This window comes from Hemitrygon akajei, chromosome 2 (genome assembly GCF_048418815.1).
Source record: "Hemitrygon akajei chromosome 2, sHemAka1.3, whole genome shotgun sequence".
Lineage (NCBI taxonomy): Eukaryota > Metazoa > Chordata > Chondrichthyes > Myliobatiformes > Dasyatidae > Hemitrygon > Hemitrygon akajei.
This window is the reverse complement of record NC_133125.1, coordinates 8,417,605-8,440,559: the sequence shown is the minus strand read 5'-3', so window position 1 is coordinate 8,440,559 and position 22,955 is coordinate 8,417,605. Positions and strand designations below refer to the sequence as shown.

Genomic DNA, 22,955 nt, shown 5'->3' with positions numbered 1-22,955 from the left:
CCAGATACAAAGCAAAATGAGCGCTGAGTTTTGCTTTTCATTATTGAGATTTCTTTTGTCACGTCCATGAGTAATTTTAGCAATCGCTTCGTTCATCTTTATTTAATCACGGTGACGGTATCACAGTGCACCTTCTAGCAATAGGCAGAATGGTGAAAACTAAAATAACCCCAAAATGTGGTATTTTACCAACAGGTTAATCCATAGCGGACTAAAAGAAAGAGACGGTGATTTTCTCGAAATGTGCCATTGTTACATGGGCTCCATTAACACAACAGATTTTACAGACTATCGCAGTAATAAAGGACTGAGCAATAAAGCTCTGCATATAATCCAGAGTTGGGACTGAGAGCCGCAGGAACAGGCGTGACATTACTGGTTAGTTGTTGATCAGCTCGGCTTTGAAAGGTTTAATCCAATATATTAATCTCTCTTTCTCTTCAGAAACTGAATGCAATTCAATTTACAGTTCACAAAAGCAATGTTGCACTTATAACTTAAATCAATATATTACAAGGGTAATGATCCCCAAGCCAACAGGCTGATCAACACCCCCACTTATTAATCTAACAATACTTCCACATCAACCACTCCTTCCACAGTCCCTCACCACCACCTTCATCCTCCATTCACTGTCACTTTACACTGATACTCCACACCTCATCCCTACACTGACACACTCCTCTCCACAGTCCCTCACCACCCCCTTCATCCCCCATTCACTGTCACTTTACACTGATACTCCACACCTCATCCCTACACTGACACACTCCTCTCCACAGTCCCTCACCACCCCCTTCATCCCTCATTCACTGTCACTTCACACTGACACTCCACACCTCATCCCTACACTGACACACTCCTCTCCACAGTCCCTCACCATCCCTTCATCCCCCATTCACTGTCACTTTACACTGACACTCCTCACCTCATCCCTACACTGACACACTCCTCTCCACAATCCCTCACCACCCCCTCCATCCCCCATTCACTGTCACTTCACACTGACACTCCACACCTCATCCCTACACTGAAAGTCTCTGTCCTACTGTGTTACCATCTGCCCAGCTGCTCCTTAGCAGAGTTCTTCTTGCCAAGAGTCACTTGTCGCTTTTTCATTTCCTGTCAGAGTCACCTTGTGTACAGATAATCCTGCATTTAGCATCACTGTATGCATATTCAATCAATCTAGGTATAAACTTTGTGGCAACTTTATTAGGTACACCTGTACCCCTTATTAATGTAAATATCTAATCAGCCAATCATGTGACAGCAATATATTGCATAAGAGCATGCAGACATGGTCATGCGATTCAGTTGTTGTTTAGAATGGGGAAGAAGTGTGATCTAAGTGACTTTAACCATGGAATGATTGTTGCTGCAGAAATTGCTGATCTTCAGGGATTTTCACACACAACAGTCTCTGGAGTTTACAGAGAATGCTGGAAAAAAAAACAAAAATCATCCAGTGAATGGCAGTTCTGGGGACAAAAAAAACATCCTGTTAATGAGGAGGGTCAGAGGAGAATGGCCAGACTGGTTCAAACTGACAGGAAGGCGACAGTAACTCAGAGAACCACACTTTACAACACTGGTGTGCAGAAGAGCATCTCTGAATGCACATTTTGAAACCTGAAGCGGATGGGCTACAGCCGCAGAAGATCACAGTGGTATCCGCTCCTCTACTGAATAAAGTTGCCACTGAGTGTATTATCAACCACACTCAACATTTATTTGTACTTTGTGTTTTATAGGATTGCTTGTATTTATTGTGATTTTATGATAATTTTGTTTTTTATACTGTATTGGATCCAAAATAACAATCATTTTGTTCTCTTTTATACATGTACTGAAGAATGTACAATGAACAATCTTGAATCTTAGAAATCTACAGCACATTACAGGCCCTTTGGCCCACAATGTTGTGCAGACCATGTAACCTACTCTAGGTTTTCTAAGCTCTACATACCTATCTAAGAGTCTCTTAAAAGACCCTATTGTATCCGCCTCTACCACCATCACCAGCAGTGCATTCCATGCACCCACCACTCTCTGTGTGAAAATTCTTACCTCTGACATCCCCCTTGCACCTACTTCCAAGCACCTTAATACTATGCCCCATGGTTTTAGCCATTTCAGCCCTGGGAAAAGCCTCTAACTATCCACACAATCAATACCTCTCATCATTTTTATCAGGTCACCTCTCATCCTCCATCACTCCAAGGAGAAAAGGCCAAGTTCACTCAACCTATTCTCATAAGGCATGCTCCCTAATCCAGGCAACATTCTTGTAAATCTCCTCTGCACTCCTTCTATAGTATCCACGTCCTTCCTGTAGTGAGGCGACCAGAACTGAACGCAGTACTCCAAGTGGGGTCTAACTAAGGTCTTGTATAGCTGTAACATTACCTCATGGCTCTTGAACTTAATCCACGGCTGATGAATGCCAACACACCATTAACCATAACCTACTACATCTACTGCCTGCTTTTAACACTCAATAGCATGGACTGAGTTTGAAAACGCAGAAGATTAATGTTCCATAATCAAAACAAAGATACATTAACATTCTATCATCCGCAAATCAGTAGCTTCCATTTTGTCAACATACAAAAAAAAAGACTGGATGAAAAGGGCTTGATGTGTAAGGCTGTCTGTAGATGCCAAGAACTAGCGACTTATGAATCACAAGGAATTAAATCTTTGTAGATTTCATCTCAAATGAACATATTGGAACAAGAGTAATAAATATTTTATTTTTATTTCAGAGAAACTGTGTGGAATAGGCCCTTCCAGCTCTTTGAGCCACGTTGCCTAGCAACCCTCGATTCAGCCTTCACCTAGTTACAGGACAATCTGCAATGACCAACTAACCTACTAACCGATCTGACTTTGGACTGTGGGAGGAAACCAGAGCACCTGGAGAAAACCCACACATTCCACAGGGAGGATATATAGATAATATCAGAATTGAAAGCCGAATTCCAACGGCCCGAGCTGTAATAGTGTTGCACTAACCGGTACACTACCGTGGCTCATATCTAAGTCATACTTCAATTTTTGTTCCTAGATGGTGCCAATGTTACAAGTACATCTCACATTCGAGAATTGATGTTATTACTTTCCGGGGAGTCACAGAGTTATAGAATCATGGAGCCTTGAAACAGGCCACTCGGTCTAACTGGTTCATGTTAACCAACACTGCTGTTCTACAACACTCCTCATGGTCCCTGCTGTTTTACAACACTCCCCAGGGTCCTGCTTTCCTACAACACACCCCAGGGTCCTGCTGTTCTATTACACTCCCCAGGGTCCTGTTGATCCACAACACTCCCCAGGGTCCTGCTGTTCCTACAACACTCCCCAGGGTCCTGCTGTTCTATAACACTCCCCAGGGCCCTGTTGTTCTACAACACTCCCCAGGGCCCTGCTGAATTACAACACTCCCCAGGCCCCCTACTATTCTGCAACACTCTCCAGGGTCCTGTTGTTCCTACAACACTCCCCAGGGCCCAGCTGTTCTACACCACTCCCCAGGGTCCTGCTGTTCCTACAAAACATGCCAGGGCCCTGTTGTTCTACAACACTCCCCAGGGTCCTGTTGTTCTACAACACTCCCCAGGGCCCTGCTGATCCACAACACTCTCCACGGCCCCTGCTGATCCACAACACTCCCCAGGACCCTGCTGTTCCTACAACACTCTCCAGGCCCCCTGCTGTTCTACAACACTCCCCAGGGTCCTACTGTTCTACAACACTCCCCAGGGCCCAGCTGTTCTACAACACTCCCCAGGCCCCTGCTGTTCTACAACACTCCCCAGGGTCCTGTTGTTCTACAACACTCCCCAGGCCCCTGCTGTTCTACAACACTCCCCAGGGTCCTGTTGTTCTATAACACTCTCCAAGGCCCTCTGCTGATCATTGTGAAGGTCCTATCTGGATCTAAATTTGCAAAATACAGCTTGTACCTATCTGAGTTAAACTCTATTTGCCAATCCTCAGGCTACCTTACTCAGCTGTTCCAGACTCCCTGAACACAAGAGATTCTGCAGATGCTGGAAATCCAGAGCAACACACAGCATGCTGTAGTTGCTCAGCAGGTCAGGCAGCATCTGTGCAGAGAAATACGCCTCTCTTCTTTCTTCATTGTCCAATAAACCACCAAATTTAGTGTCACCTACAAACTTACTAACCAGATGGTTGTTTGTCCATCTTTATTTGTAGTTTTTAATTGATTCTATTGTGATTCTTTGTATCTATTGTGAATACCCACAAGAAAATTAATCTCAGAGTAATATATCCTGATATATACGTACTTTGATAGTAAGTTTACTTGGAACTTTGATATCAATATACAGTGCTGTCAAGACAATGCAAATGAATCCATCTCATCTGGAACAATTTATATTTTGAAGTTATGTCCTCTTGTTTGAACTCAGGATGTTTTACAGGCTATCCAAGAACACAATAGGGCCCCCTGTTACATGCCTCATCCATCAAGAGGTCCCTTAAAGAGCACAGTATTTCCTCAGCACTGCATTGAAATGTTAGCCTACACTTGTGCACTGAGATTGAGAAGTGGGACTGGAACTTTCAACTCTGACCCCAAGCCAGGAGTGGCACAACCAAACCACAGATGACATTGTAATATAATCAGGAATGGAAATCTTCGTCAGATCAAATCCTACCTCAACAATATCCGAATTTGTCCGACTCTCATGCGGCTCATTGTATTCTGTGTATTTCAGCAATACTTTGTCCATGTCGGTGCTGGCATACTGGAACAGTTTATTTGTGCTGTTAAAGATGATCAGAGCAATCTCACAGTCGCATAGAACACTTAGCTCATAAGCCTTCTTCATTAACCCAAACTTCCTCTTTGTAAACGTCACCTGCAGAAAACATAAAAAAGCATATCGGATTATCTGAGAATATATATGCTAACTTGTTAACATTTTCAAAACAGTAACTGGGCTTTTTCAGAAAGCTACGCTACTACCATCCCATTCTCACTGAACATAATGCTTCATGCACTTGTCTTGAACAAAGCCTTGTATATAGTGGGGGCATCACAGACCGTAGCAGTTAGCGTAATGCTTTTACAGTGCCAGGGGCCTGGGTTCAGTTCTACCACTGGCTGTAAAGAGTTTGTACTTTCTCCTAGTGACTATGTGCGTCTCTTCTGGATGCTTTCTTTTCCTCCCACATTCTAAAGATGTGTGGGTTAGCAGGATAATTGGGTGTAATTGGGCACCATAGGCTCTTTGGGCCAGAAAAGCCCATTACCGTGGTGTTACCCTCTCTAAGTAATTATTGTTTATAAAATAATAAAATTATAACTAATTATTATGATAAACAAATACAATTTAATTATTATAAAATAATAATTTTGCATTTGCACAAAGGGTTATCGTAGCAAGACCCATGAACAAGATACAAAATAATTATTTCTGATATTCTGTTTGTAGTAAAATGCACTAAATGTGAAAGAGCTGAATATTTATTGAATTAGAAGCTATTTAAATGTGTTCTGGTCACAGTTTTCATGTATGTGTTTTTCAGAATATGGGCTTTGCTGTTATGTACTGTTGTGCTGCTGACAAAAATGGTGGTATTAAAATGTTGACTCTCAGATTAAGGCAGGTAGTTTTCAGGAAGTAGAAAGGCTATAGAAGATTAGATGGATTAGGAGAATGGGCAAAGAAATGGCAGATGGAATACAGTGTCAGGAAGTGTATGGTCATGCACTTTGGTAGAAGAAATGAAAGGGTTGACTATTTTCTAAATGGAGAGAAAATACAAAAAACTGAAGTAAAAGGGGACTTCGGAGTCCTTGTGCAGGATTCCCTGAAGGTTAATTTCCAGGTTAAGCCTGTGAAGAGGAAGACAAAAGCAATGTTAGCATTCATTCCAAGAGGACTAGAATATAAAAGCAAAGATGTAAATTTGAGACTTTATAAAGTGCTGGTGAAGCCTCACTTGGAGTATTGTGAGCAGTTTTGGGCCCCTTATCTTAGAAAAGATGTGCTGAAACTGGAGAGGGTTCAGAGTAGGTTCATAAAAATGATTCCAGGATTGAATGGCTTGTCATATGAAGAAGTTTGATGGCTCTGTGCCTGTATTCACTAGAATTCAGAAGAATGAGGGATGACCTCATTGAAACCCATCAAATAGTGAAAAGCCTTGACAGAGTGGATGTTTCCTATGATGGGAAAGTCTAAGACCGAAGGTCAGCCTTGGGTTGTCCTTTTAGAACGGAGAAGAGGAGGAATTTCTTTAGCCAGAGGGTGGTGAATCTGTGGAATTCATTGTCACAGGCGGCAGTGGAGGCCAGGTCTTTCTGCATATTTAAGACAGAAGTTGATTGGTCAGGGCATGAAGCGATATGGGGAGAAGGCAGGAGATTGAGGCTGAGGGGAAAATTGCTGAAATGGCAGAGCAGACACAATGGGCCAAATGGCCTAATTCTGCTCCTACATCTTATAGTCTTATTAGACCATTTTAATGTTATTTGTCAACTCATTTGAGCATCTGAGCTTCTATTAAAAAGAGTATCTTATAGTCTTATTAGACCATTTTAATGTTATTTGTCAACTCATTTGAGCATCTGAGCTTCTATTAAAAAGAGTCAGTCAAAAAAATTAAGCCTTACAGATAAAAATAACCTCCTTTCAAAATGGACAGTCTCTTTTTAAATTTTGTCTACAATAATGAGAGGGGATAAAAAATTGGAAAAGATATTTTATTTAGCCAGCAGACAGTGAACAATGCTTGAGTTGAGTTGTTCTCCAAACTTAGAAACTTAGTTCCAAATGTTTTGTCACCGTGCAAGAAGACATCATCAGTGCACCATTGACCATTGATTGTGGAGGAATAAAAATCATTTGAGTTTGAGATGTGTGTGTGTGTGTGTGTGTGTGTGTGTGTGTGTGTGTGTGTGTGTGTGTGTGTGTGTGTGTGTGTGTGTGTGTGTGTGTGTGTGTGTGTGTGTGTGTGTGTGATGCACCATCAATAACTCTCGGAGACAGGAGGCAAAAGATAGGCTTTTATTAGCTGCAAACGTGACCACGACATCTTGGAGACTGAGGGAGGAGCAGTGCCTCCAATCGCCTTTATACAGGGGTCTGTGGGAGGAGCCACAGGAGCAGTCAGCAGAGGGGCGTGTCCAGACAGGTATACACATAGTTTACCACAGTGTGTGTGTTTGTTTTGAGGGAGGTAAGGGACTTGTTTTGTTGTTGTTGTTGGTGCTTGTGTGCTCTGTGAGTATGGTGGGCATGCTATTTTGGCACCAGAATGTGTGGCAACACATACGGACTGTCCCCAGCATAGCCTTAGCTGTGTTCCTGGTTAATGTAAATGATGCATATCACTAAATGTTTCAATGTATATGAAGCAAATAAATGAATCCCAATCTAATTTTTGTTCCTATAAAAAGGTTCAGTATATAAAGACCTTAGTTACAAGTTTTCTCTTAAGAGGACTTTCACTTTCTCATTTAAGTAAATTCAGTCTTTTCCTACATAAAAATCTTTTGTGAATTCAAGTAAGAGGATAAAAGTATCAGAACGTTAAATGCTGATGTCCTTGTAAAGTTAAAACTCAGCAGAAAAAAACAACATGCTTACACTTCTAAGCCTCCCACTAATTGACAGAAATTAACTTAAGCCTGTTTTTTTTCTCTGTTATATGCATTTTATTTCGCTGAAGAGCAAGCTAATCAGCAGAACAAGCTATCAAATCACACATTAATTGGTCCACAATGATGTTTGGTGATGAGAAGATGCAGGCAAGCTGAAGCGCCTGTGATAACTGTCTTTGCATTTGAGGTATGATAATGAGAGAAGACCAACTCTCAGATCACAAAGTCTCACTGTACTAATGAAGTAAATAATCAATTGAAACAAGTGGCCATGATTAATAATAATATGCTAGACCATTTCTAAGGCGAGGAAGGAAGATTAATTACAAAACATACAGAAATTACTAACTTTAGTCACTCAAAAGAGCATTATTGATGACGTCTATTGGTACAAACATAAGAAAGCAAGGAATGAGCAAAGGATATCTGGCCTATTAACATGCCAGTTAGACTTTTGCAGACTCTAAGCCTGGCAAAAGAATTTTGATGTAAATATTTTCTGCTCCAAAATGGAATAAATCATGCCTCCAGGACATTCAAACATTCTTGCATGTTTTATATTTACTTGTCCAAGGGAAGCGGACATCCTAGCCAAGGCCAGCAGATATCCCCAGTTCCCCTTGAATTGCAGAATTCACAAGGCATTCTCGAGAGCAGTTTGGAACCGGAATTGGATATGGAATTGGTTTACCATTTTGCATGTACTGAGGTACAGTGAAAAGTGCACCTTGCTTATCATTCATACAGATCAATTCATTACAATACACACAGGGGTAGAACAAGTTAAAACAATAACTGAATGCAGAGTAAAGCGTTAACAGCTAGAGGAAGTGCAGTGCAGATAGACAGTAAGATTGTAATGAGGTAGATTGTGAGGTCAGGACTTCACCTTATTGTACCAGGGAATCATTCAATTCTCATATTACAGCAGGGCAGAAGCTGTCTCTAACCCTGATGAGTTTTGCAGAAAGCATTGATGAGTTTTATCAACAGTGTCTGCTTTAACAGAGATGGCACCTCAGAAATGAAAAGTTTTCCACATTTTCTGTGATGAAATGTCATTGTCAGAGGATAGAGCTGTGCTGTGAGAGGAGGGCACTCTGACAATGGTACTGAGGGTTGATAGCATAAACAATGGCCTGTCCTGGTTGAATCACATTGATGCCACAGCTAAGAAAACTCACCAACAACTCTAGTTCCTCGGGAGGTATGTTACCGTTGATCCTTCCCAATTTTTACCAATGTACCAGAGAAAGCATCCAGTCTGGATGCATCACGGCTTGGCATTGCAACTGTTCACAAGCACAGCGGCAGCAGACCGGGCTCTTTCTCAACCAATACGAAAACTGTATAATGGGCTGAATGCTTTCTTTCTGTGTCATAAATTACCGACAATTCTCCATGTCTTCCAGTGTGTGGAACAACATTGGGTACTTAGGATGTGGTCCCACTTACTGTGTTTCACAGTAAGTGAGACAGCATCCCAAGCATATAGGGGACAGGTTCAGTTAAGTTTTCAGTCAAAGACGATCCCCTTGAAGGTGTTCAATGAAGGAGGTGCAGATACTGCTGCAGTCCTGTGTCTGTGGGGGCTGGGACTCCTGAGACACAACTGCTAATTGTCAAACATGAGAGATGATCGAAGCTTGAGGCAGTTGGGGGGGTGAGGGGGAGGGGATACAGGAAATATGGCAACTTCACCATGAAGGAAAGACATCCAGGGACAACAGAGATGCACTGCGGAAAAATAGCATCAGATATTATTATGTGTGTATATAATCAATAGGAGCATTTCTGTCAGGTAAAAATGAAAATATAGCTCAAATCCAGGCAGAGGATATTTACTAGAATGGTTCTAGGGATAAAGAATTGCAAAGTTCAAAGCAAATTTATTATCAAAGTATATCCATGCCACTATATACAGTGCTGTGCAAAAGTTTAGGCACATATATATAGCGAGGGTGCCGAAGACTTTTGCAAGGTACTGTATTTGTCAACGTGGAGCGGAGTGTGAGTTTGTAAATCTGGCAGGAGCAAAGAATGTTGTGAAAGGTGAGAGTGGAGCACCACAGGAGGGGTGTAGGACAGGTGGCAGAGTAGAGGTACTGTAGGGGGCTGCTGTGGGTGCAGCCACACACAGCCCTGAGACAGCAGGCAAGCAAAAGAAAATCTGCAGTTGTTGGAAATCCACACATAATCCTGGTGCAACTCAGCAGGCCAGGCAGCATCCATGAAAAAAGGTATAGAAAGTATAGTCGATGTTTCGGGCCGAGACCCTTCATCAGCATTGACACCAGGCAAGGTCACTTGATTCCAAACAATTAGTTTATTGATAATTACAGAATGTCTCTATGGCATTTCCCAATCCCTCCGGTCTTCCTTCCCCTTTTCCCAACCATGATTCCTCTCTCCCTACCCTCTTCCCACTCTTAGTCCACAATAGAGACCCATATGAGAACCAGGTTTATCATCACTCACATACGTTATGAAATTTGTCTTTTTTTGCTGCAGCAGTAGAGTGCAATACATAACTACTATAAAAGAATATAATCTAGAGGGAGAAATTGCAATTCTTAAATGGTGTGCATATGACTCGGATTTTACACCAAATAAATTGGATGCTAGATTTAAGGACTGGACAGCTAAAGGAATAACAGTGCTTTGCAACATAATGAAAGAAGGAACACTGTTCAGTTTTGAAATGCTTAAAGAGAAACACTTATTAGAAAAAAAAGATTTTTATCGGTATTTACAGATGCGACAAAATGTTAATAAGACGCTTAAAAATGTAACCAAGGCAAATACATGCTTGATAGAGCTCTTTAGAAAAGCATATAATTCAGATAATGGTAGTAGAGTCATTTCAAGCATGTATAAGGGGTTGTCAAATCTTAAAACACATTCAACTTCATACATTAAAACAAAATGGGAGAAGGAAGGAAGGATAATTATATCTGAGGAAGAATGGACAACAATATGGAGATATCAATGGAAGTGTACCAGTTCACAGAAATGGAGGGAGTTTGGATGGAAAAACTTGGTAAGATATTTTATTATACCCTCTCAGAAATCCCATTATGATAGTAACCTCCCTGTTTGCTGGAGAAATTGTGGAAATCAAAATGCAAATCATTATCATGTTTTTTGGGACTGCCCTATTATCAAAAACTATTGGAGGGGGATACACAATGCCCTACAAGACATCTTTAAATATGAAATACCCTTAGAGAGTAAGACCATATATTTTGGATATATACCTCAAGAATGGTTGAAAAGAGATAAATACTTAATGAATATACTGTTGGTGGCTGGTTAAAAGACTCTTACTAGGAAATGGTTATCACAGGAGAGCCGAACTTTAAATATTTGGATGGAAATTAGAATGGACATTTACAAAATGGAGAAGATAACAGCATCTGTTAACCATAAGCTGGAACAATTTGATTCATACTGGGAAAAATGGATTAACTACATAATGCCTCATAGGCCTGATTTTATTCTCACAAATCAATGAATCTGTTGTAAAAAAAGAGATCACTCCCTACTTGTACATAGTTCTTTCCTTTTGCTTGCTTTTTCTTTCCACTCTTTTCTATAAGTGTATACCTCAGATAAATACTTTGTGGAGATTTGTGATATATATGATTATATGATGTATATGTACAATGTCTGAAATACATCTTATGGAAATGTTTGTTTGATGATGAACTTCAATAAAAAAATAAATTACAAAAAAAAATTACTGCAGCCCTGAGATTAGTACTGAAAGGAAAGAAAGTTAAAAAGGCGGACAAACATCCAATGTGCAAGAAAACAAATTGTGCAAATCGTAAATAAAAGAAGTAAATAAATAATAGTGAGAACATGAGCTGCAAGGAAGCAGTGAGGTTAAATTGGAGAACCTGTGGTTGCTCATTTTAGTGCAGAGGAGGCTGAGGGGAAATTTAAATACGATAGGTAAGATTATGACAGGCTTTTGTAAAACGTTGACAAAGAAATGGCCTCATTTACCGACAGTGTAAGAACAAGGTGACAGAGGTTTATGGGTGTGAACAAGAGATGCAGAAGAATATAATAGTTTTATATAGAGAGACCTGTAACACATTTCCTATACTGGTGATGGAAGTGGAGATGATTGCTGATTTCTGGATTTCCACTTGAGGGGAATGAACTTGCCCGACTACGGGTGCAACTGGATTGCACTGGAGAGCCACGTGCACTATTTGAGCAAACTACGCTTTTGTTGCAATACCTGTACTCAGTGATCACTTCATTAGTTACCCTGTCCGTTATCAGCCAATCACGTGGCAGCATCTCAATGTATAAAAGCATGTAAATGTGGTCAAGGTGCTCAGTGCCACACACACAGAATGCTGGAGGAACTCAGCAGGTCAGGCAGCATTTATGGAGAGAAATAAATAGTCGACATTTCAGGCCAAGATCCTTCATCATTTGTTCAGAACAAACATCGGAATGGGGAAGAAATGAGACCTAACAGACTTTGACCATGGAATGATTGTTGGTGACAGACTGAGTGGTTTGGGTGTCTGAAACTGCTGATCTCCTGGGACTTTCATGCACAGTAGTCTCTAGAGTTTGCAGAGAATGATGTGAGAAACAGAAAAACATGCAGTGAGTTCAGTTCTGTGGGTGAAAACACCTTGTTAATGAGAGATGCCAGAGGAGAACGGCCAGACTGGTTTAAACTGACAGGAAGGCGACAGTAACTCACGTAGCCATATGTTACAACAGTGATGTGCAGTAGAGCATCTCTGAATGCACAAGACATTGAATCATTACGTGGATGAGGTAAAGCAGCAGAAGATCAGATGGAGTTCCACTCCTGTATCTAACAAAGTGGCTAGAGTGTATGTAATCAGGTTATAGCTTAATGCATCTATGTTTGATCTGTGGCTCTTATTTTTCTTCCAAGAGTTAAAAGTGACATCTGTGCAACCAAATACTGATGACATATTTCCTTGTTGTATGGCCGTATATGACACAGATGTCCTTGTGCATTTTAATTCCAACTCCAATCCAAATTCCGTCATGTCGGTCCACGACCTCCTTCTGTGTCATGATGAGGCCACCCTCAGGCTGGAGAAACAACACCTTATATTCCATTCCGGTAGCCTCCAACCTGATGGCATGAATATAGATTTCTCCTTCTGGTATAAAAAATTCCCCTTCCCCTTCTTCTATTCCCCAACTCAGCCCTCTTATTACTTCTCACTTACCTATCACTTCTGTCTGGTGTCCTTCCTCCTTCCTTTTGTCCTCTGGTCCACTCCTCCCAAATCAGATTCCTTCTTTTCCAGCCTGTTACCCTTCCCACCCACCTGGCTTCATCTATCACCTTCCAGCTATCCTCCTTCCCCTCTCCCCACCTTTTTATTCGGGGCATCTTCCCCCTTCCTTTCCAGTCCTGATGAAAGGTCTTGGCTTGAAACCTATTTATTCATTTCCATAGATGCTGTCTGACCTGCTGAGGTCCTCCATTTTTCTGTAAGTGTCGCTGATGTACTAATTTTGTTACTTTTATGAAAACACGTTATATTTTACAGTGACATTTCTTATCACAAAATCCAGGCAGTTCACATAACAAAAACATGACATGAAAATATCTAAAATATTTAACTTTTAGATTGTTGCTACTTTAGAAAACAAACTTATCACAACCAAAGATATGTTACTTGTTATTCATTAGAAATAAACAACTCAATTTTTTAAATGTTCAGCAAAGAAAATGTATTTGTATCTATCTCCCCGATTTCTCGTTCAAATTCCGAAGCTTTTTTTCATTTAGTTATTAATGTTATTGTGATGCCATTTTGACAAGTGATCTTACTAAGATTGCCTTGGCAATAGGTGACAAAGGGTTGAGTTTTTTTATGATTAGATGTCTGTGATTCGTGGAAGAAGGATTGGAACTGGAACCCTTGTTATTTGCAAAATATGTGAATGTGAATATGGGAGGTATTATCGACAAGTTCACTGATGGTACGAAGACTGGTGTTCTTTGGACAGGATGTTTCCTACAGTGGGTGAGGTTAGAACCAGAGGGCACTGCCTCAAAACAGAGGGACACCCATTTGGAACAGAAATGAGGGAAAGGAGGATAGCTAGACGGTGAGAGGTGAAGACAAGTTCCCAGGATGGACACTTGGCTGTGGTAACAAGTCAGGCTGAGACCACTTTTGAAGAGTCAGAGGGCAGAAGATATCACAGAGGGTCCCATCGAAGAGAAGATTTAAACTTCTTCAGGCGATGCATTCTTCGAAGCAGTGGTTCCCAACATTTTTTATGCCATGGACCCCTACCATTAACTGAGGGCCCGTGGGCCCCAGACTGAGAACCCATGCCTTGGAGAGACTTCGCAGTGGGGCAACAAATCACACTCACAAGAATGGCGGAGCTGACCCGATGGGCTGAATGGTTTAATTCTGGTCCAATGTCTTATGATGTCGTGGTGGGGTTTTAATTTTATTTTATTTAGAGATACAGCATGCTAACAGGCCCCTTCTGGCCCACTGAGCCCGTGCCACCGAATTACATCCAATTGACCCTTACGCCATTGGAATGTGGGAAGAGATTGGAGCACCCAGAGGAAGGCCACAGGATTACAGGGAGGATATATAAACTCCTTACAGGAATTGATCCCAGGTCACAGCCGCTGGAGTCGCGTTACACGAACCGCTAAGCTCCCATGCTGCCCGTTATCGTAATCTGCCAGAGATCTCGATGTCGGGTGAAATGGGCTGAGAAAGGAGCTTAATCCACACAAACGTGAGCTGGTGTATTTTTGGAGCAATATTGCGACTAGAACATACACTGTGAATAGTCAAATCTCGTGGAGCATTGCGCAACAGAGCGGCCATAAAGTGACTGCTACCATGGATATACAGTAGCTTTGACAACTTGCAGTGGTAGCATCCATAGATTTGCTGAAGTCTGAGGCACGTAGAGTATATATAGCCAGGGTGACTCAGACTTTTGCACAGTACTGCAGTAATTTTACGTATTGCACTGTACTGCTACCACAAAAAAAAACAACAAATTTTATGCTGTATGTGAGTGATGATAAACCTGGTTCTGATATGGGTTTCTACCGTGCACTGAGGCTGGGAAGAGGGTAGGGAGAGGAGAATCATCATCGGGAAGGGAGAGGAAAGGGTGTGGGAAGCTCCAGAGAGACATTCTGTAATCATCAATATACCAATTATTTGGAATCAAATGGCCTTGCCTGGTGTCTCAAGGCTGGGTGTGTCTGCACCCACGCCGACCCCCATCACTGACACTCCCTCTCTGTCACCTGTCCCACACCACCCCTCCCCATTCCCAGCATCCTTTGCTTTTGCCAAACTCTCCCTGTGCTCCATGTTGACAAATACAATACTGTGAAAAGTCTGAAGCACCCTAGCTGTATATATGTGCCTAAGACTATTGCACAGTACTGTACTGGTGACAGGAGTGGACAGATTGATTGGCACTCGGGTTGTCAATCAAGTAAACAACCTTATACAAGATAAAATTCATTTTCTTCAATATCGATGGAGCTCTGCCTGCTTTATCATGGGCACTAAACTCTACAACGAGGACATTTTTAAAAGGCAAGACCTCAAAAAGGCAGCATCCATCCCCAGGAGACGTCCTCTTCTCCCTGCTGCCATCAAGGGGGAGGCACAGGAGCCTGAAGACTCACACTCAATTGTTCCCCTCCGCCAATGGACCATGAACAGAACCTCATCACTTTGCTTCCTTTTTGCACTACTTAATTCCTTTAAATATCATGGAAGTATTTTTTTTATATTGCACTGTGCTGCAAAATCACAAATCTCATGACATATGTCAGTGATAATAAACCTGATTCAGTACAATAGAAAAAATGGGTAGACTGAAGAAGGGTCTCGGCCCGAGATGTTGACAATAGATAATAGACAGTAGGTACAGGAGTAGGCCATTCAGCCCTGCTAGCCAGCACCGCCATTCACTGTGATCATGGCTGATCATACACAATCAGTACCCCATTCCTGCCTTCTCCCCATATCCCTTGACCCTGCTATCTATAAGAACTCTATCTAACCCTCTCTTGAATGCATCCAGAGACTTGGCCTCCACTGCCTTCTGGGGCAGAGCATTCCACATATCCACCACTCTCTGGGTGAAAAAGTTTTTCCGCATCTCTGTTCTAAATGGCCTACCCCTTATTCTTAAACTGTGGCCTCTAGTTCTGGACTCACCCATTAGTGGGAACATGCTTCCTGCCTCCAGCGTGTCCAATCCCTTAATAATCTTATATGTTTCAATCAGATCTCCTCTCATCCTTCTAAATTCCAGTGTATACGAGCCCAGTTGCTCCAATCTTTCAACATATGACAGTCCCGCCATTCCGGGAATTAACCTTGTGAACCTATGCTGCACTCCCTCAATAGCAAGAATGCCCTTCCTCAAATTTGGAGACCAAAACTGCGCACAATACTCCAGGTGGGGTCTCACCAGGGCCCTGTACAGCTGCAGAAGGACCTCTTTACTCCTATACTCAATTCCTCTTGTTATAAAGGCCAGCATGCCATTACCTTTCTTCTCTGCCTGCTGTACCTGCATGCTTGCTTTCATTGACTGATATACAAGAACACTTAGATCTTGTTGTACTTTCCCTTTTCCTAACTTGACTCCATTTAGATAGTAATCTGCATTCCTGTTCTTGCCACCAAAGTGGATAACCTCACATTTATCCACATTAAACTGCATCTGCCATACATTTGCCCACTCACCCAACCTGTCCAAGTCACCCTGCATTCTCATAACATCTTCCTGACATTTCACACTGCCACCCAGCTTTGTGTCATCAGCAAATTTGCTAATGTTACTTTTAATCCCTTCATCTAAATCATTAATGTATATTGTAAACAGCTGCGGTCCCAGCACTGAACCTTGCGGTACCCCACTGGTCACAGCCTGCCATTCCAAAAGGGACCCGTTAATTGCTATTCTTTGTTTCCTGTCAGCCAGCCAATTTTCATTCCATGTCAGTACTCTGCCCTCAATACCATGTGCCCTAATTTTGCCCACTAATCTCCTATGTGGGGCTTTATCAAAAGCTTTCTGGAAGTCCAGGTACACTACATCCACTGGCTCTCCCTTGTCCAAATTCATAGTTACATCCTCAAAAAACTCCAGAAGATTAGTCAAGCATGATTTTCCCTTCATAAATCCATGCTGACTTGGACTGATCCTTCTACTGCTATCCAAATGTGTCGTAATTTCCTCTTTTATAATTGACTCCAGCATCTTTCCCACCACTGACGTCAGGCTAACCAGTCTATAATTCCCTGTTTTCTCTCTCCCTCCTTTCTTGAAAAGTGGGACAACATTAGCCACCCTCCAATCAGCAGGAACTGTTCCTGAATCTATAGAACATTGGAAAATGATTACCAACGCGTCCACGATCTCTAGAGCCACCTCTTTAAGTACCCTGGGATACAGACCATCAGGTCCCGGGGACTTATCAGCCTTCAGACTCAACAGTCTATCCAACACCGTTTCTTGCCTAATATAAATTTCCTTCAGTTCATCCTTTATCCTAGTTCCTTTGGCCACTATTACATTTGGGAGATTGTTTGTGTCTTCCCTAGTGAAGACAGATCCAAAGTACCTGTTCAACTCATCTGCCATTTCCTTGTTCCCCATAATAAATTCACCTGTTTCTGTCTTCAATGGCCCAATTTTGGTCTTAACAATTTTTTTGCTATTCACATACCTGAAGAAGCTTTTACTATCCTCCTTTATATTCTTGGCTAGTTTACCTTCGTACCTCATTTTTTCTTGGCGTATTGCCTTTTTTGTTATCTTCTGTTGCTCTTTAAAAGCTTCCCAGTCCTCCGGTTTCCCGCTCATCTTTGCTGTTTATTCTATGACTGCTTATTCATTTCCATGGATGCTGCATGACCTGCTGAGTTCCTCCAGCATCCTGTGTGTTCCTCTGGATTTCCAGAATCTGCAAACGTTCTCATATTTATGATAGACTGCCTATCTGGTTGCCAATTCACCCTTGTATATGGTGCACTACTGGCCAAGATGTATTTCACTCCTTACGGTTAGTGCAATACTTTATGGCGTCAACTGTAAGATGGGGTTTGATTCCTGACACTATCTGTAAGGAATTGGTACATTCTTCCTGCGATCACATGAGCTTCCTCCAGGTGCTCCAGTTTCCTCCCACATTCCAGTTATAAATGGATTAGGGTTAGGGTTGCCAAGTAGTTGACCAGGAAGCATGACGATACTTGCAGGCTGCCTCCCAGCACATCCCTGGACTGCGTTGGTCGTTGATGCTAGCTCTGCATCTCACTGAATGTTTTGAATATTTGTACAGGTTACAAATAAAGATAATCTAATCCATCTATCTTTAGATTTTAAACCGCTAGCATTTCAAATATTGTGAAAATTGTTTAGCTGAGATCTTGTAGGCATTGTTACTGCAACACAAGATCCTGTGTTTTATTTTATTCTGAATCTCTTCTCAGGCATCAGTGTTCTTTCCAAAAATGTAAATTTGGAAATTGCTACTAAGGCATCTTGCCAACACTGACATCCTTCAACAAAAAAATAATGCAGAACCAAGTCTAATTTAAGCCAAGGCAATTTAAAATAATGACTATTGCTGATTCTAAATTTTTGTGTGACGTTTCAAAAATGGGGGGAAAAATATATACCATAATGTGTTACTTCACCGTGTAAGTTTGGATTTTTTTTGAGGAAGCAATGATGACTCCACAAATACTAAACTCATCAGTACACTATGATTGATCTGTTCTGTCCATTGGCTGACTCAGCACCAGATTCCATCCTCCTGTCACACGCTATTTAGCTGTTCCAATTACACAATTCAGGTAGTTACAAATACATTGCTCCGTGAAATAATTTACAGATAGGGAAAGATTTATTGGGAATAGTGGGCCAAGGAATATACATCCGAATTGGTGATGATTTAAACAGTATTATTTAGCATTTCCAATCAAAGTCTCTCAAAGCTTAGCTGAGAAGAAATCTGTGAGGTGCAGCATAAAATCATCTTGAGAGAAAAGTATTCTAAAAATGATACAGTAAATGAGAAACAATTAGCTCCTTGCTCTTTGAAACAATCAATAATTTTAATTTTATAAACTTTGTTCAATTTAAAATTTACATTTTTGTTTGCATACTATTATCCTGCATTGAACTAAAATGAGAAAACTGACTAAGCAGTTTCGGGTATTTTTTAAAGCCACGAGTCACTGCAAAAGCAAGTATAAATGTGCTTCCAGTAAACCATATATACTGAAATAGCATCATCTAATTAATTATTGAATCTTCAAACACTTAAATAATTCACAAATCTACAATTCATTCCTTGAAATTTGTGGAAAAAAAAGTTTCAGTGAAAGATTAACTTTACAACTGGAACAATCATGAATGTTCCATAATTCCACAGGAATATAATTTAGGCAATTTTCTTCAAAAGGTCATGCCTCAAAATGGTGGCATCCATCATTAGGGACCCTGTCATGCAGGTCATGCCCTCTTCTCATTGCTACCATCAGGGAAGAGGTTCAAGAGCCTGAAGACACACAGTCAATGTTTTAGCAACAGCTTCTTTTCCTCTGCCATCAGATTCCTGATGGTCAATGTGCCTGTATATACCACCTCACTACTTTTTTCTCTTTTTATGCTCCCTTTTTGCAATACTTTTTTAACTTAATCCTTTTTATTTATATTTCTTATTGTAATTTATAGTTTTAAAAACATTATTTTGTATTGCAATGTACCTCTGCTGCAAGATATAAATTTCATGATGTATGCCAGTGATACTAAACCTGACTCTGATTCACATTAAAGTTGGGATTTCATCATGAGCACTGGGACAGAAATTTGTAGAACCAAAGGAAAGAACTTGACCACTGACCCATTGAGAGATAAAGGGCAAAAGAAGTTTTTAAAAGTCACAAACCATATCAACATCGACCATTTTCTCATTCTTCTTTGCAACTTGTTCCACACTGACACTGACAATGCTCTGGAAGCAGGCTGCCTGCCCACTCTCTTTGCCGAGGAATACAGTGTGGTTCAGAGATGCACACAGCACTGAAATGAAAAACAAAGGCAGCTTTCTCTGTCTGTGTACCCATGAATGTGCACTCATTCTGTGGCCTGGTAATTTATTTCCTTTTCATAGTGACTAGAAACTGAGTGTTCCCTGCCAAATCATTTTCAGATCTTTCTCAGTCCAACTCATAAACACATACTATTGTGAAAGCACACAACATTCTGTGTACTTACGCGGTAGTCATAGGTTGTTCTTTTAAATCCAGACATGAAGCATAACACAATTTGCATTTATTCAGCTGTGTTAACAAAAAACGTCTGAACCACACTGTTCAGAAGAATAGTGAGCTTAGCTACTGCAGAATGGACAACAACTGTTGAAGAATAGAAGGGTAACACAAGAAGTGAGCTGCAAGTTGGTTCTGACATCTTAGTGGTTTAAATTCCAAGAGCCTTAAGAGGGAAAACCAGCACACAAGAACCAGAAATACTTAAACTTAAAGCATATTGGTGAATTTACAAAATCATGAAGTATCATATCATGCAGGGGTACCCAACCATGGACCCACACCATTAACCAAGGGGTCCGTGGACCCCAGGTTGGGAGTCTCCGATTCATGGATATCTTACTATCCACTATTGAGTTCAGAATGTTAATACCATGACTTACCACTGTACAGCAACATCAATTAATAAGAAAATTAGCAGAAGATTAGTTAAATCTCGATGGGTAAATTTATTTATTTCAAGTCAATTCAAGTCAATTCACTTTTATTGTCATTTCGACCATAACTGCTGGTACAGTACATAGTAAAAATGAGACAACGTTTTTCAGGACCATGATGTTACATGACACAGTACAAAAACTAGACTGAACTACGTAAAAAAAAAACAACACAGAGAAAGCTACACTAGACTACAGACCTACACAGGACTGCATAAAGTGCACAAAATCAGTGCAGGCATTACAATAAATAATAAACAGGACAATAGGGCAAGGCGTCAGTCCAGGCTTCGGGTATTGATGAGTCTGATAGCTTGGGGGAAGAAACTGTTACATAGTCTGGCCGTGAGAGCCCAAATGCTTCAGAGCCTTTTCCCAGACGGCAGGAGGGAGAAGAGATTGTATGAAGGGTGCATGGGATCCTTCATAATGCTGTTTCCTTTGCGGATGCAGTGTGTAGTGTAAATATCTGTGATGGTGGGAAGAGAGATCCCGATGGTCTTCTCAGCTGACCTCACTATCCGCTGCAGGGTCTTGCGATCCGAGATGGTGCAATTTCCGAACCAGGCAGTGATGCAGCTGCTCAGGATGCTCTCAATTTACATTTTACATTTTACATAGAGATACAGTGCAGTTCAGGCTCTGCCAGCTCAATCGACCATACACAAAACAGTACAACAAAGCACAGGCCCTTTGGCCCGTTGTCCCAACATATTAACCTACTCTAGGATCATGGAACTCAACAGTAAACCCTATCCTTCCAAATAAACAATCAACTAATTAACACGTTGAGCTGCGTGTGGCAGAGGTGAAGATTCGAGGACATCTCATTATACATTTGACCAGTTTTATTCCTTAAACTCTTTACATACATTTAATTAATGTGCAATATCTGACGTGTTCTCACAGATTTTGGCACAACTCGATTGCTACAGAATACAAGGGAAATATGGTAGTATTACCATAGTTTAAACCTTGCTGTGGTTTGGAGATTTGCACGCCTCAATAGCCCAGAGAGGCTATGTTGGCTGGAGTCAGGGCTTTATGCTTTGGCTCTTGGTAGGGTCACCCCATGTCAAACAGGTCAAATAGCAGAGTACAGACTAAGAGTGGTCCACCGGTCATCCCGGTTTGGGGGTTCAGCTCAGGGCTGTCAACCCTGACTGGTCAAACAAAACCGTTACTGAAACAGCAAAGATGTAGAATCCTTCTACATCTGCATGCAACGGTATTCCTGAGTCTCCACCCGGGACTTGCAAGACTGACAATAAACCGAGAGGAAGCTATTGACACGATGAAGAAGCCATGAATGCAGCCAGAGATGAAGGCTACCCTACCTTCATTGCTACCCTAAACGCCAGCGGCATAACCGGTAAAAGAAGAAGGGTAACAAAAACTGCACAGTGCATCAGGAGAATACGTGAATCAGCTGTTGTACAACAACAAATAACAACTGGCTTTCACTATCCACCTACGATGCTGTGGTTTGATTAAAAGGTTACTGTATTTAAATTTTACTATTTTGAGGTTTTATGTACAGTATAAAAACAATCAGCACTAGACACTTGTTCTAGTGTTAGATTTTCATCAGCAGCACTTTAAAAATTTAATGCCATTATGTAAGTTACAAAATAATCAGTATCATAGACTTGCTCTGGTGCTAGATTTTCATGATCAGCAGATGCCTTAAAAATTTAATGCAGTGACTTTTCTTAAACTTTTGCAACCAGCCTGCTGAATATTCACAATTACCTTCAATTTTCAGTTTATTGTGATAGATCTTTGCTTGTTTCATCATCAGTATACTCTGAAGTCGATGATACACGATCAAGACCTTCATTTTTCGGTTTATACAGAACTGTCTGTGGTGTGTAGAGACCTGCACATCACCTGGGAAACTTTCCCAGTGCCTTGTGGAATTTTCCATTTGTGAAATCATGTCAGCGCTCAAAAAATAAATTTGGATTTCAGAGGTTTTCAGATTTTGGAATTTCTGGTAAAGGGTACTTGTGCTGTATTTATCTCTATCTAAACATATTGGATTAACAACCAACATTTTTTGTTTAATTTTAATTAATTTGGACTTTTCAAACTCATGTTTTCAGATCATGTGAATATTTAGTTCTATCATTTCATGCTCGCCTGCTATACAGCCAAACCTCCATTCAGAGCCCTAAACCATCCTTCCAGGTGTGCCGACATCTCACCTGTGAACCTGTTGGGGTTGTCTATTGTATTCAGTGCTCCTGATGCAGCCTCCTCTACATTGGTTAGACCAAACTGTTACGTACCCTGTAACTGGGTCACTTACCAGAAAAGATAGAGAGGTCCGTTGAAGTCTGATGGTACTATTTTTAACAGTATTTATCGATAAAAATACACAAAAATAATATCAATGCAAACATACAGATAATATACGTCGTCAATACTAAATCTAAAAGCGCGGGTATAATAATAATCAATAAGAAATAGCTCTATCGTTGTCTAGGGGATAATGTATTGTCC

The 22,955-nt window shown here is 41.0% G+C and overlaps 1 protein-coding gene across 16 annotated transcripts in view; it reads right to left on the bottom strand.

The window, feature by feature from the left end:
- Window positions 1-22,955, bottom strand: part of mef2cb (myocyte enhancer factor 2cb) — a 297,090-nt gene that overhangs the window by 117,490 nt on the left and 156,645 nt on the right. For all 16 annotated transcript variants that reach the window (XM_073066923.1, XM_073066857.1, XM_073066897.1 and 13 more), the window contains one exon: window positions 4,689-4,892. In XM_073066923.1, coding sequence (XP_072923024.1) covers window positions 4,689-4,892 — 204 coding nt within the window. The remainder of the gene's footprint in view (window positions 1-4,688; window positions 4,893-22,955) is intronic.